General features: G+C 33.9%; 1 protein-coding gene across 1 annotated transcript in view; it reads left to right on the top strand.

The window, feature by feature from the left end:
* Positions 1–15,262, top strand: part of LOC136031381 (aquaporin-7-like) — a 70,521-nt gene that overhangs the window by 43,200 nt on the left and 12,059 nt on the right. The window contains exons 6-7 of the mRNA XM_065710899.1: positions 278–495; positions 11,053–11,216. Coding sequence (XP_065566971.1) covers positions 278–495; positions 11,053–11,216 — 382 coding nt within the window. The remainder of the gene's footprint in view (positions 1–277; positions 496–11,052; positions 11,217–15,262) is intronic.

Raw genomic sequence — 15,262 nt, 5'->3', positions numbered from 1 at the left:
CAATCCGCCCTAAGGGTCACACTTTCCGTAAAAACCGTAGAGGTTAGACCTTTACCACTTTCTAGGAATAAGCTAGGGGAAAATACACGACATAAACCAAAGTGTTGCTTTCGCAACACAATAAGTTAAACTTATATTTTTAACCCCTTAAAAATAAACTCTTATTGAATTAAGTTCCTATATATTAAACATCCACTTCATTATTTATAACAACACGTTAATACTATTTTTCTGAACTGATTTCGCTATTCGTATTTATTTTCTCTCTATTTTACAGATTGTTGGAACCATGGTTCTTCTTATTGTTATTTGTGCTATAACAGATGAAAAGAACATGCAGATCTCTAAACCTCTGATCCCTCTATATGTTGGCTTCACCTTTTTGGCAATTGGCGTTTGCTTTGGAGTAAATTCCGGCTGTGCCATCAACCCAGCAAGAGATTTGTCCCCACGTATTATTACTCTGATCGCAGGATGGGGCACTGGCACATTCACGTAAATATTGTTGATTTTGTTAAGGATTAAATTTCAAAAAAAACAAAGAAGTTTTTTTTAGCAGAATGTAAGGAGCAAAGTTAAAACTTAAAACGAATAGAAGTTACTCTGTATATGAAAGAAGCGGATCCCTCCTCAGTGCCATCCTCTTTACACTAACGGTTTTTACTGTTTTAAAAAGTAGAGTTGTGCGAAAGAGTCAAACTTTAGCGTAAAGAGCGAGGCGTTGAGGAGGGAAAAGCCCCTTTCATACACAGATTAATTTCCGTTCGTTTGAAGTTTTAATGTTGCTTCTTACTTTCAGTTAAAGAAACACATTTTTGTAATTTTATTTCTGAACGTTTTTGCATTAATGCATGCTTTGATTTTGGCTCACCGCACATGAATAATTAGAAAAAAAATGTGAACATTAATTATTTTCATTTTTTCGATATTTTTCTCATAGTTTTAACTGGAAGATTTTGAAAAACATGAGCGGGGGAGGAGGTGTAGCTGCCCTTACAACACTAGCACGAAGAGGGAGGCGTTGAGAAGTGAAAAGCCCCTTTCATATACAGAGTAATTTCTGTTCGTTTTAAGTTTTAATGTCGCTTCTTACTTTCAGTTAAAAAAACTTGTTTTTTTTATTTAATTTTTGAATGTTTTTGAATTAATGCATGTTTTTATTTTGGCTTTCCGCACATAAATAATTGAAGACAAAATTTTTCATATTTTTTTGGATAAGTGGCTTTTTTAATCAGAAGATTTTGAGCAAAAAAGGAGCGCGGGAAGAGGCCTAGCTGCCCTCCGATTCTTAATTACTTAAAAAGTCGACTAGAGCTTTAGATTTTTTTACGAACGTTTTCATTAGTAAAAAATATACGTAGCTTACAAATTAATAAACGTAACGATCTTCTATGTTCATATGTTTTTATTACATATATTCAGGGGTTCACCCCCTTGTCAATACTTCGAATGACAACCGAATCACAAAGGCCGTAGAATAAAAACTTTAAATTAATAAAATTACTTTAGCATAAAGAGCGAGGTATTAGGAAGAGGTGAAACCCTCATATGCGTAATAATTTCGTTTTTTTTTATTTTTGATGCTGCTCCTTACTTTCAGTTGAAAAAATTCATGTTTGTTTTTTCATTGTTTTTGGTTACTTAAAAAGACAACTAGAACTTTTAATTTTTTGCGAACATTTTCATTAGTAAAAGATATTCGTAACTTACGAATTAACTTACGTAACGGACTTCTATATTTGTACTTTTTTATTACGTATATGAGTGGGTTCACCCCCTCGTCAATACTTTGCTGTTTACACTAAAGTTTAAATTTTGTCCCAATTCCTTAAGAATGTTCTACGATCCCTGAATCAGAAAGGCCGTAGAATAAATAGTTGAATTTACTAAAACTAGTTTAGCGTAAAGAGAGAGGTATTATTATGAGGTGGTGAGCCCCCTCATATGTGTATTAATTTCTGTTCGTTTTAAGTTGCAATGCTGCTCCTTACTTTCAGTTGGAATTTTTTTCATATTTATTTTTTCATTTTTTTTGTTTAAATAATACTAGAAAATCCTGCGTCCCCTTTTTTGAAATTGTCTTCTCCAATGACAAATTCCTCTATGGAAAGATTCTTCCTCGTAAGCCCCTCCTCAACTCCTCCCTCTCCCAAACCAAAAAATTGCCCTGAAAGTCTCTGTACACTTCCCAATAATCATTACTATATGTAAACACTGGTCAAACTATGTAACTTACTGCCCCTCCCACGGGGACTGTGGGGCAATAAGTGGTTCCCAAAGACATGGTTATTAGTTTTTTCGACACTTCCCAATTATCATTACTATATGTAAACACTGGTCAAAGTATGTAACTTGCAGCCCGTCAGCCCCTCAGTATGTAACTTGCAGCGTCAGCTATGGGAAGATCCTTCCCCGTCAACTCCTCCCTCTCCCAAACCAAAAAATCGCCCTGAAAGCATCTGTACATTTCCCAATTATCATTACTATATGTAAACACTGGTCAAAGTATGTAACTTGCAGCCCCTCCCACGGGGACTGTGGGGCAATAAGTCGTCCCCAAAGACATGGTTATTAGTTTTTTCGACTATGGTGAGTAAAACAGACATCTCAGAATTTTGATCCACTGACTTAGGGGGGAAATGAGCTTGGGAGGGGGCTAGGTGTCCTCCAATTTTTTTGTTCACTTAAAGAGGGCATTAAAAATTTTAATCTCCGTTAGAATGATTCCTCTTGCGCTATTTAAAATCAGCATTAAAATCTAATTCTTTGATCTAACTATTGGCATAAAAATTTTAGTTTTTACAGCTTCGGTTACTATTGAGCCGCGTCGCTCCTTACTACAGTTCAATACCATGAACTGTTCGATTAGTAAATAAGTTGCAAAAAAAAGCTTCCCATGTAACGAACTTAAAACTAATGGCTTGTTGCATGCCGGCCGAAAATGAGGAGCGTCAAACAAATTCTGGTAAATATAATCCCCCCTCCAATGGTAGTAACTGCAAGCAGTTAGGTTTTTATTTTAGCCGACATAATACTAATAGTAAAAAGTGCAATCTATATGATTCATATGTGCCATTGTGACTCTGGATAGCTTTAAGTATTTTAAAATTCATGAAAATGATGTAAAATAACTTTGTATGCATAATTTAAGGAGTGCTCTAAAAAAATTATAAAATTCGAGGCTAAAAATTTTCTGATTAACGATGTGTCTGAAACAATCATAAAAAATTTTGTTTAAATTGAAAATAAATGATTTCTTTACAGATTATTTGTGAAATCAAATTGGTCAGATTTCTTATCGTCTATTTAAAATTATCTGTGCTAAAAATAACTATGTACTTTCTTTTTAATATGATGAGGAATCTTTTAAAAAGATAGACAAAATAGACAAAATTATATTTTACTAAGTAGTCCATCAGTTTATTGCACCGCATCTGAAATTCAGTAGAAACAGATGATTATGGCGGATTAGGTTTTACTTAGCATTTCTTATATTTTTTTACCGTTAAGAAAATTTCAGACGTTGGTGCTCTGTGGCTCAAAATAAAATGCATAACATATAGTTACGTGGAAGGAAACACTTAGTAAAGTTTTCGTAATATACCATTTCACACCTGCCAAGGGTTCTTGCAACTGAGATTCAGAAATCCCATGTTAAAATCACATAAAGTGATGCTATTAATAAAAATAGTGAGAAAAAATAATAGATATAAAATAAGTGATAAAAAAAACACTTTTGTCTTTGAACTCCTCTGTCTAACCTTTATTCGAATACTTTTCTGATTATTTATCCGTTTTAAGTAAAACTTATCTGCATGAAACTTTAATTTTTAAGGTCATGGCCAGTCACAAAAGAATACTGATAATAATTGTTTTGTTAGCCACTATTTTACAAAGGCAGAGTAAAGAAAAAGAAAAAAAAACACCAAAAGTCACGAAGATTATCAAAACTCAAAAATCATCAAAGACACAGAAATGAGGTTTTACCTGCCACGTTCTTGTCTCACCTCGTTTGCTGATGACAAGGTATTAAGATTTTCTAGTTGGTGTTTACATAGTTTGATTTTGAAGGCTAATCTTGCTTTAAAAAGTTTATTTTTATTAGTTTAAGCTTACTCTCTGCTAATATTGCGAAAACTAGTTTTATTCTATATTCAAGAGTAGGTGAACCCCAGGACATTAATGGGAAATATTTCTTTGCAAAGGAGCCAGTGAAACAAGTGCACGGAACGGGATACCTTGGTTTTTACCTAGATTAAATAAAAAAAAAACAAGTTTTTTAAACAGCAAGTAAGGAGTAACATAAAGACTTAAAACGAACAAAAACTATTCAGTATATAGAAGAGGTTGACCCCTCCTCAACACCTGGGTCTTTACGCTAAAGTTTGACTCTTTCTCTCAACTTTACGTTTTAAAACAATAAAAAACTTAAAAAATATAAGGGGGAGACGAACCCCCTTATATCAGTAGTATTTTATGTTCGTTTTAAGTTTTAATGCTGCTCGTTACTTCCAGTTGAAAAAAATTATTTATTTTCTCATCATTTTTCTTAAATAATGCTAGAAAATCCTACACCCCCTTCATGGAAATTCTCTTCCCTTATGCAAAATTCCTCCATGGAAATATAATCCCATGTAACCTCCTCCCCACAACCCACCCACATCCCAACGCAAGAAAGTCCCCCTGAAAACGTCTGTGCACTTCATAATTAACAATTGCTATATGTAAACAATGGTCAAAGTTTGTAACTTGTAGCCCCTACACCGGGGACTAAGGGGGATTAGTCTTCCCCAAAGGCATATTTATTAGGTTTTCGACTAAGGTGAACAGAATGGCTATCTAAAAATTTTTATCCAGTGAATTTGGGAAAAACGTGCATGGGAGGGGGACTAGGTGCCCTCCAATATTTTCGACACTTGAAAAGGGCACTACAAGTTTCAATTTCCGTCAGAATTTATCCTCTTGCGACATTCTAGGACAACTGGGTCGATACGATCACCCCTGGGAAAAAAAACAAACAAATAAACACGCATCCATGATTTATCTTCTGGCAAGAAATACAAAATTCCACATTTTTGTTGATAGAAGCTTGAAACTTTTACAGTAGGGTTCTCTGATACGCTGAATCTGATGGTGTAATTTTTGTTAATATTCTATGACTTTTAGGGGATGTTTACCCTGTTTTCGAAAATAATATCGTAATTTTTAGTGGGTAAGACTAAACTTGATGAAACTTATATATTTAAAATCAGCACTAAAATGCGATTCCTTTGATGTAACTATTGGTATCAAAAATCAATTTTTTAGAGTTTTGTTTACTATTGAGCCGGGTCACACCTTACTTCAGTTCTTTACCACGAGCTGTTTGATTACAAACTTTCATGGAAATGACATAGTAATGTTGTTGCAACGAAAGTCGTACAAGGAGTTGGAGCACGACTTTTTAAGAATGTTTTACTAATACAAATTGTATTACTTTTATATAATGCTATAATCCACTCATATATTTTATATGGATGGGTTGAGGCCAAGGAAATTTTACTCAAATTTTAAACGAGTAAAAATTCTTCAAAACAAAGGCATACGACTTATTGGTGGATACTTGGAAAAAGTAAACGAAAATGATAATAATAATAATCTATTTCTTACCCACAAAAACACTATAAAAGTATTAAAATGTGGAGTAAAAACAGTGAACTACACACAAAAAATGGAAAACATACCAAAATGAAAAATAATGACTATGGAAATTTTTTTACATAAAATAAATACAAAAAAAACATATGAACACATACATAAAAGAAAACGAACAATAGAGAAATAAAGAAAAACATTAAATACAAACAAGAAATTGATTTCATAAAAAAGAAAAAACAAGTCAACCAACGAAAAATAACTATAGAAAATTTTTTACAAGATGTCTATGTGGAAAAAGTCCATCAAGAGCAGCACCTGAGAGCTTCCTGTGTAGCTTTTCCAACTTCAATGTTATATCAGGTACACTATATTTACCAATTAGAGCCTGGTTACGTGTCCAAGGAGGAATAAAAAGGAAAAACTTACAGTACCTGAAATAACTACTCCGGATTCTTTTTAAATAAATTTTTCTTAGGATGAGGAAATTTCCTGCCGTATAAAGGACAGATTGGAAAACATTGGAAATCGAAGATGCCATTTTGGAAAGAATCTTCGTATAGTCAGAATCTTTAGAAAGAATCTTCCATAGTCCAACTAATTAGGAGCAAATCATCAGCATAATGCAGATAAAAAACATCTGAAAAATCAGAAAAATCAAAAAAATTTAGAAATCAGAAATCAGAAAAAAAAATTAGAAATCAAAAAATCAAAAAAAAAAAAATGTGTAGAGAATATTTTTCCGAGCACGCCAACAATACAAATTTTAAAAAGTTTAGGTGACAAAACGCCAACTTTAATAGCAGTAGTTGGAGAAGATTTCAAACTAAGGAAAGAGTTAGAATACCTATACTGCAGAAGCAGAATAACTGAAAAATTAACGCCTGAAATATAAAAGAAATAAAAATGCTGGGAATAGATTACACTGTCAAATACTTTGGAAAGATCTAAAGCACAAATATAAATTCCTTTACTCTTAGAATTATTATCCAGAAGAAGAGATGCTAAAATACGATGAGAATGCTGACAACCTCCTCCAGGCCGAAAACCAAACTAGTTCTCTCCTTCATTAGTCCTATTAATTAGATGGAGAAGAATTATATATTCGAGTAATTCATTTACATTACAAGAAACAGCAATGGGTATGAAGAACAATCAGCAGGAGATTTTTCCCATTTTAATATTGAACTTGTAGTGCCACACAGAAAACTCGCTGGAACACTAGAACTTGTAGTGCCACACAGGAAACTCTCTGGAACACTAGATGGGCATATATATCTAAATGTATATGCCCATCTATAGATGGGCATTTTATAATAAACTTTAAGTGCTTAAAGTCGGGCAACTTCGTGACCACTAAGCAGGAACATCCTCGTGTCAGTTTTGGAATTGTATTAGTCTTGATATATTTCAGGGTTTTTACAGAGAAAATAAATCACTTCATGGTTATAGTACCCGCAATGCTGATAATCTAGCTACTGAATACAGAAGTGGAATTCGAGCAAGTTTCCCTGTTAGATATCTAGGCTCTAAGGTTTCAGATTCCCTTTCAGAGAGCATTCGGGTGGAGGAGCACCATGGCTTATTGAAGAGAAAAATGAAAAATTTTCTTTTGGGCCTTGTTCATAGATAATTTTTTTCCTTTTTCATTTCTTTTCTTATTTTTATTTTCGTTTTCAAGATTAGAGATTGGTCATAATTTGGGTGTTTATTTATTATTATTTATTTCCTTTTTTGTTTGTTTAGTTCGTTTGTTATGAGTTTAGTTGGTTAAGTGTTTGTTTTATATGCGATCATCCAGCATCAATTTCTTTTATGTTTTTCTTTTGGCCGCCAAAGAAAAAAAAAACCTTTTTGTGTTCTTTTATGCTAAGTTATATGATCATACAGTTCGTGGTAACGAACTGTCATGAGGAGCGGCCCGGCTCAATAGTAACTAAAACTCTACAAAACAGAAATTTGATACCAATAGTTATATCGAAAGAATCGCATTTTAACGTTGATTTTAATCAAGTTTATTCATACCCGTCAAAAGTTGCGAGCCTGAGGAAATTTGCCTTATTTTAGAAAATAGGGTAAATACTCCCAAAAAGTCATAGAATCTTAACAAAAATTTCACCATCTGATTTAGGATATCAGAGAATCCTACCGTAAAAGTTTCAAGCTCCTATCTACAAAAATGTTGAATTTTGTATTTTTTGGTAGAAGACGATTACGGTTGCGTGTTTATTTGTTTTTTTGTTGTTGTTTTTTTTCCAGGGGAGATTGAACCAAACCAGTGGTCCTAGATTGTCACGAGAGGGCTGATTCCAATGGAAATAAAATGTTCCAGTACCCTTTTTAAGTGACCAAAATATTGGAGAGCACCTAGGCCCTCACCTACACTCATTTTTTTTAACTAAAGTCACCAGATCAAAATTCTGAGATAGGCATTTTATTCAGCATAGTCAAAATATAATCAACATGTCTTTGGGGACAACTTACTCCCCCACAGTCCCCGTGGAGGGGCTGCAGGTTATAAACTTTGACCAGTGTTTACATATTGTAATGGGTATTTTGAAGTGTACATACGTTTTCAGCGGGATTTTTCGGTGGGAGGGGGAGGGAGGGAAGGGGAGAGGGTTACATGGGAGGATCTTTCCCTGGAGGAATTTTCTTGGGGGAATAAAATCTCCATGAAGGGGGTGCAGGATTTTTTAGCATTATTTAAAAAAAAAAAAACAATGAAAAATTACACATGAAAAAGGTTTTTTGGACTGAGAGTAAAAAATAGTATTAAAACTTAAAACGATCAGAAATTATTACGCATATGAGGAGCTCACCTCATCCTAATACCTCGCAATTACGCTAAAGTATTCTTAATAATTTCAACTATTTATTCTAAAGCCTTTGTGATTAAGGAAGCATTCTTAAGGAATTGGGACAAAATTTAGGCTTGATTCAAAATTTAAGCAAAATTTACATTAAAAAATGTAAAGAGTGAGGTATTGTCGAGGGGGGCAAAACCCCTCTTTTTTGTAATAAATATATACGAATATAGAAGTTCGTTACGTAAGTTAATTTGTATGTTACGCATATTTTGTACTAATAAAAACATTTGTAATACATTAAAAGTTTTAGTTGCCTTTTTAAGTAACCGAAAAATTGGACGGCAACTAGGCCTCCTCCCCAGCTCCTTTTCTTACCAAATCGTCCGATCACAACTATGAGAAAACTATTTAGTCAAAAATATTATTATACAAATTTCTTTTTAATTATTCATGTGCCAAATCAGCCAAAATCAAAACATGCATTAATTCAAAAACGTTCGGAAATTAAATAAAAAAAAGTGTTTTAACTAAAAGTAAGGTGCGACATTTAAACTTAAAAAGAACAGAAATCAAAAAGAACAGCCCCTTTTCATATACGTAGTGTTTGTATTGAACCGGTATCAAGGCGTCTATGTTGTCTATTGATTTTCTTCAATATCGAAATTAGGGATCAGTTTCCCACTTTTATAACTTTTAAATTGCTTGGGTAGCGGCATTGAGCTGCTGTCTCGACTTTAGATCGACCCAGGCAATGAAGTGGTTCGACCTGGGTATAGAAGAAACGACTTTAATTATAACGTCAACACTAAACTATTAAGAAATTGACGATTCAAAAAATTTTAATCCATACTCAGCAGTTTAATGTATACTTATGTATAAAGTTTAGTGTATTTTAATTTTATACTGTTATACACTTATATAATACAAATAAAAAAAGTTATGTCGGTATTCAATGGCATATCCAGAATCTTTTCAGGGTTCGGTTTTTTTTTGCAAAAAAAATTTAAAATGCATCAAATTTTTATATCTATTTTTGATACTTTTTAGGACAAACATTTTGGAGGGGGAAGGTTCAAACTCGGTACCCAGCCCTAAATACAGCCTTGCTGCCATTAGACAGGAATTAAAAGGAATGAAAATCAGGTTCAAGAAACCGCAAGTGTGAATGGACGTAGGAAGTATCAAATAATAGCTTTTTTGCATTAAACACATTCAATAGATTCCACTCTCTTTTTCTGATGATGTAATTTGGAAAAAATATTCTCTTTGTTTCTGTTGATTTATATTATGTGTTAATCTTGCGTGTATTTACTCAAAATGAAAAGCTTTGACTACCACCGATATGCAATGCATCTTTTAATGCTGTTACAATGCCATCTATAAATTTTAATCTATACGGTTAAATCTTCCAAGCAAGGTCAAGAAATCAAATCAAGTTTAAATTCTATTGTGGTAAAATGTTCAGATTTTAAATTGGTAGATCTTTGAGGTATTTACACTTGAAAATACAGAATATTTTTAAAATTAATCCCAAAGACAGTGAGGTTTTAATTCAGGAACTCCAGGCTCAACAAAAATGGTCAAAATGCCCGGGAGTCCCGTTTCTCGGAATTATCAAACAACTATTATAAACAAACCTTATCCTGGTGAGAAATAAGAATGTTATTTTTGCGTAAAGAAGTTTCTGCCATTTTTTGAGTCGGGTTCTCAACTATGTTTTCTAAATATTTTGAATTTTTCGACGTAACACCTTAAATTGGGTATTCGTTTTTGGACCACACTGCCGTTCTATGACGAGAAAAATAAATTTTCAAACGGGAGTAAATCCATCTATTTAGACAATGAAGAAACAACAGGTACAATAGTCCAGATATTTCGATTACATATACAGAGATCCTCATCAGTCATTCTTCTGATGAGAATCGCTGTATATGTGATCGAAATATCTGGACTATTGTGCCTGTTTTTTTTCACTGTCTAAATAACTGGATTTATCCCCATTTGAAAATGTATTTGTTTATTCATAATTTTGAGAAATGACGGGATATTAAAATGATTTTACACAACTTCTAAATATCCCCTCAAATATCAGAATTTTGATTTAAAAATTGATCACTCAGAAAGCCTTTATAATTTTTTTTCAACGGTAGATAATCCATTAAAGCTCTTCAAGGAGGGGGGGAGATTTTGCTTTGGCAGCTATATATCTTTAAACAAGTTGACAATCTCAATTGAACCGTTACAGTTGTAATGAATAAAATGAAAAACATATTCCTATGCATGCAACTACTCATAACTTTTTGTTAGAGAATGGGGCCACAAATCAACAATTTCCTCCTGGAGGGATTTTGCCCATTTTTTTACTAATCGCAGTGATTGCAGGAAATAGCATCAAAAAGTAACAAATGTTCGGTTTTTAGCAATTTGTTTCAACAAGCTGCAAAATACCAAACTGTGTTTCAGATTTTTTTTTTTGCAACGAGTAAATCACCTGATGAACTTCATACCTTCACCCCCCCCCCCACAAAGCACACACTTTTCGTTGTATAAATGATATTTCTTTAAATACTTCCCCAAAAAGCTACAAACGTTACGGTTTTCATTCTAGGGTGAACGACTATTGGTTCTGGGTGCCTATTGTTGGTCCTCACGTTGGCGCCATTCTTGGTGTTTTTATCTACATCCTTTGTATAGAAGTGCATTGGCCCGAAGATGACAAAAATGAGTCATTAGCCAAATCCAAAGTGAAAGATAAAACTATTGACATTGATAGTAAGTTAAATAATTTCTGAGTCTTTAATGAGCTCAAGTCATTCAGTGTGAATTTTAAAGTAGCGATAAGATATGCATGAACAAATTAGTTATTGAAAGCAATGGCATAATTTCGTCAAAATCCTGGGGGTGGGGGTGGGTGGGCAAAATCAAATGAAAATGACAGTGAAAACTATAAAATGATCCATATATTACCATAAAGGCAAAGATAAACTAAAGAAAACTGACCTGTTTTTTCGTATACTTAAATTATGCTGGCCTATCTTAGTTTTGACGAGATTTTTTTTGCAGAAGCTAAATTCCAGATGAGACGAGCAGAATTGGGTCTAGAGAGGGCATTTAACTCCTCCCCCTACTTCTTCGAAAATTAAACCTCTGTTTGAAAAGCCAGTTGAATGTGTTGTGTTGGGTTGTACATAAAACCTATTTAGGAGGGTGTATTGCATTACCTGTTCCAGAAAAACGTATTTTTGTTGTGCTTAAGTTTTAGAATTTCTCCGCTGAAGACAAGACTTTTCTGATACTAACAACTGCAACCCATCAACTAATTAACAACTAACAGACTACTAGTAACTCATCAAAAAACAGATTTCTGAGTTGATCACAGCAGCGTCGGTAACTAACTAGTAATGGTGGTAGTAGTAGCAGTAGCAGTAGTAGCAGTGGAGGATTAGTGGTAGAATTATACCTTATTTATATTAGGATTAGGATTTATAGAACAGAGGGCCCTTAAAAGTCATAGAATCTTAACAAAATCACACCATCAGATTCAGCGTATCAGAGAACCCTACAGTAGAAGTTTTAAGCTCATAACTTCAAAAATGTGGACTTTTGTATTTTTGCCACAAGACAGATCACGGATGCTTTTTCCTAGGGGTAATAGTAACAACCCAGTGGTCCTAGAATGTCGCGAGAGGTCTCACTCTAATGGAAATAAAAAGTTCTAGTGCCTTTTTCAGCGACAATAAATATTAGAGGGCACCTAGGCCCCCTCCCACACTCATTTTTCCCTACGTCAGTGGATCAAGATTCTGATATACCTGATGTATTCAACATAGTCGAAATACCTAATAACTATGTGTTTGGGGACGACTTACTCCTCCACAGTCCCTGTGAGAGGGGCTGCAAGCTACAAAATTTGACCAGTGTTCAAACAGTTCTTGGTAACGAACTGTAGTAAGGAGCGACCCGGCTCAGTAGAAACGAAATTATAAAAACGGAATTTTGATACCAATAGTTACATCAAAATAATCATATTTTACTGCTGATTTTAAATATATAAGTTTCATCAAGTTGAGTCTTACCTATCAAAAGTCACGAGCCTGAGAAAAGTTATCTTATTTAAAAAAAAAGGGGGAAACACCCTCTAAAAGTAATAGAATCACAACGAAAATCGTTATGATTCCTCCTAGAAAATAGGGGAAAACACCCCTTAATTCTCATAGCATCTTAACGAAAATCACACCATCAGTTTCAGCGTATCAGAGAACCCTACTGTAAAAGTTTCAAGCGCTTATCTACAAAAATGTGGAATTTTGTATTTTTTGCCACAAGACAGATCACGGATGCGTGTTTATTTGTTTGTTTGTTGTTTTTCTTTTTCCAGGGGTGATCGTATCGACACAGTTGACATAAAATATTGTGAGAGGGCTCATTCTAGCGGAAAATAAAAGTTCCCTTGCCCTTTTTAAGTGACCAAAAAATTGGAGGACAACTAGGCCCCCTCCCACGCACATTCTCCCAAGGTTACCGGATAAAAATCTTGAGATAGCCATTCTGTTCAACTTAGTCGAAAACCTAATTACTTAAACCTGATAAGTTAAACCTAATTTAAACCTAATAAATTGGGGATGAATTAATCCCTCCATATTCCCCAGGGGAGGGACTGTAAGTTACAAACTTTGATCATTGTTTACATATAGTAATGGTTATTACGAGGTGTACAGATGTTTCCAGGGGGGACTTTTTCAAGTTGGGATGGGAGTGTGGAGGGGAGGGGGTTACGTTGTAGCATCTTTCCATGCCGGAATTTATCATGAGGGAAGAGAATTCCCATGAAGGGGGTGCAGGATTTTCTAGCAATATTAAAAGAAAACAATGAGAAAATAAATAAAGATTCGGGATAAAATTCAAGCTTTAAAACGAGGTTTTGAAGAGGAGGGAAACCCCCTCATATGCGTAATGAAAATACGCAAATATAGAAGATCGCTACGTAAGTTAATTCATTAAGGTACGTATGTTTATTACGGACAAGAACTTTCGTACAAAAAAAATCCAGTTGAGAAAAAAATTGAAGAGCAACTAGGCTTCCTCTCCAACCCCTTTTTTTACCAAAATCATCCGATCACAACTATGAGAAAGCCATTTAGCAAAAGCAAATATACAAATTTTATTTTAATTATTAATGTGCAGTGAGCCAAAATCAAAACATGCATTAACTCAAAAATATTCAGAAATTAAATAAATAAAAACAAGTTTTTTTAACTCCAAGTAAGGAGCGACATTAAAACTTAAAACGAACAGAAATTACTACGCATATGAAAGGGGTTGTCCCCTCCGCAACGCCAACTTCTTTACGCTAATTTTTTTTGTTGTTTTAAAAGTAGAGTTGTGCCAGAGTCAAGCTCTCATTGAAGTAACTCAAATAGCTTCTTTGACCTAATAGTGGATAACTAGCGACAATTGTGTTTATTATTATTGGTGGTGGTTTTATTTGTTTTTAGTTTAGTTTTCTTTTTATCTTGTGCTGAGGACGCCTTGTTTGGATACAGGTGAAATATCCGCGTTGTTTTAGTTTTTCATCTCGACTGGCAGTCATCTCGTTTGAGGTTTTTTTTTGTGAAGTTTTGTTCTCTCTTTGTTGTTTATTATATGAAATGGGTTGTCTCCTCCCCAATCCCTCGCTCTTTACACTGAAGCTTTTAATTTTTTTAAATAGTAGAATTGTGGCAAAGAATAAAACTTCAGCGTAAAGAGCGAGGGTTTGCGGAGGGGACAACCCATCTCACATACAGAGTAATTTCTGTTCGTTTTTATTTTTAATGTCGCTCCTTACTTTCAGTCAAAAAAACTAGTTTTTTTTTTATTTAATTTCTGAACGTTTTTGAATTAATGCATGTTTGATTTTGGCTCTCAACACAAATTACTAAAACGAACTTTGTGTATTAATTCTTTTTTTTTGGCTAAATGGCTTTCTCCTAGTTTTTATCAAATGATTTTGAGAAATAAGGGGTTGAAAGGTAGCATAGTTGCCCTCCAATTTTTCAGTTATTTAAAAACGCAACTAGAACTTTTAACTTTTAACGAACGTTTTTATTAGTAAAAATATACGCAACTTAAGAATTAACTTACCTAACAAACTTTTAAATTCTTATATTTTTATTATGTATACGAGGGGGTTTGTACCCTCGTTAATACCTTGCTCTTTACACTAGATCGTATATTTTGTCCCAATTCTTTAAGAATGACCCCTGAATCAGATAGGCCGTAGAATAAATAGTTGGAATTACTAAAAATACTTTAGCATAAAGAGCGAAGTATATATCTCCTCATAAATACATCACTTTTTATGGTAAAGTATTTTTAGAACCCCTCATATGCGTAATAATCCCTGTTCGTTTTAAGTGTCAATGCTACTCCTCACCTACAATTGAAAAAACGTTTTCATGTTTATTTTTTCATTATTTTTTATAGTAATGCTAGAAAATCTTGCACCCTTTTCATTGAATTTTTTTTCCCCATGACATGTTCCTCCAAGGAAAGATCCTCCCACATAGTCCCCTCCCCTCAACCCCACTCCAAACTAAAAAAATTCCCTGAATACGTCTGTAAACTTCCCAATAACCATTACTATATGTAAACACTGGTCAAAGTTTGTAACTTACACCCCCTCCCCCAGGGATTGTTGGGGAGTAAGTCATTCCCAAAGACATAGTTATTATGGTTTTTGACTATGTGGAACAAATTGGCTATCTCAAAACAGCGTCGGAGGGGGCCTAGGTGCCCTCCAATTTTTTCGGTCACTTAAAAAGGGCACTAGAACTTTT

Source organism: Artemia franciscana, chromosome 9, assembly GCF_032884065.1.
Source record: "Artemia franciscana chromosome 9, ASM3288406v1, whole genome shotgun sequence".
NCBI lineage: Eukaryota > Metazoa > Arthropoda > Branchiopoda > Anostraca > Artemiidae > Artemia > Artemia franciscana.
The sequence above is the reverse complement of the archived record's forward strand: the minus strand, read 5'-3'. Positions and strand labels throughout refer to the sequence as shown.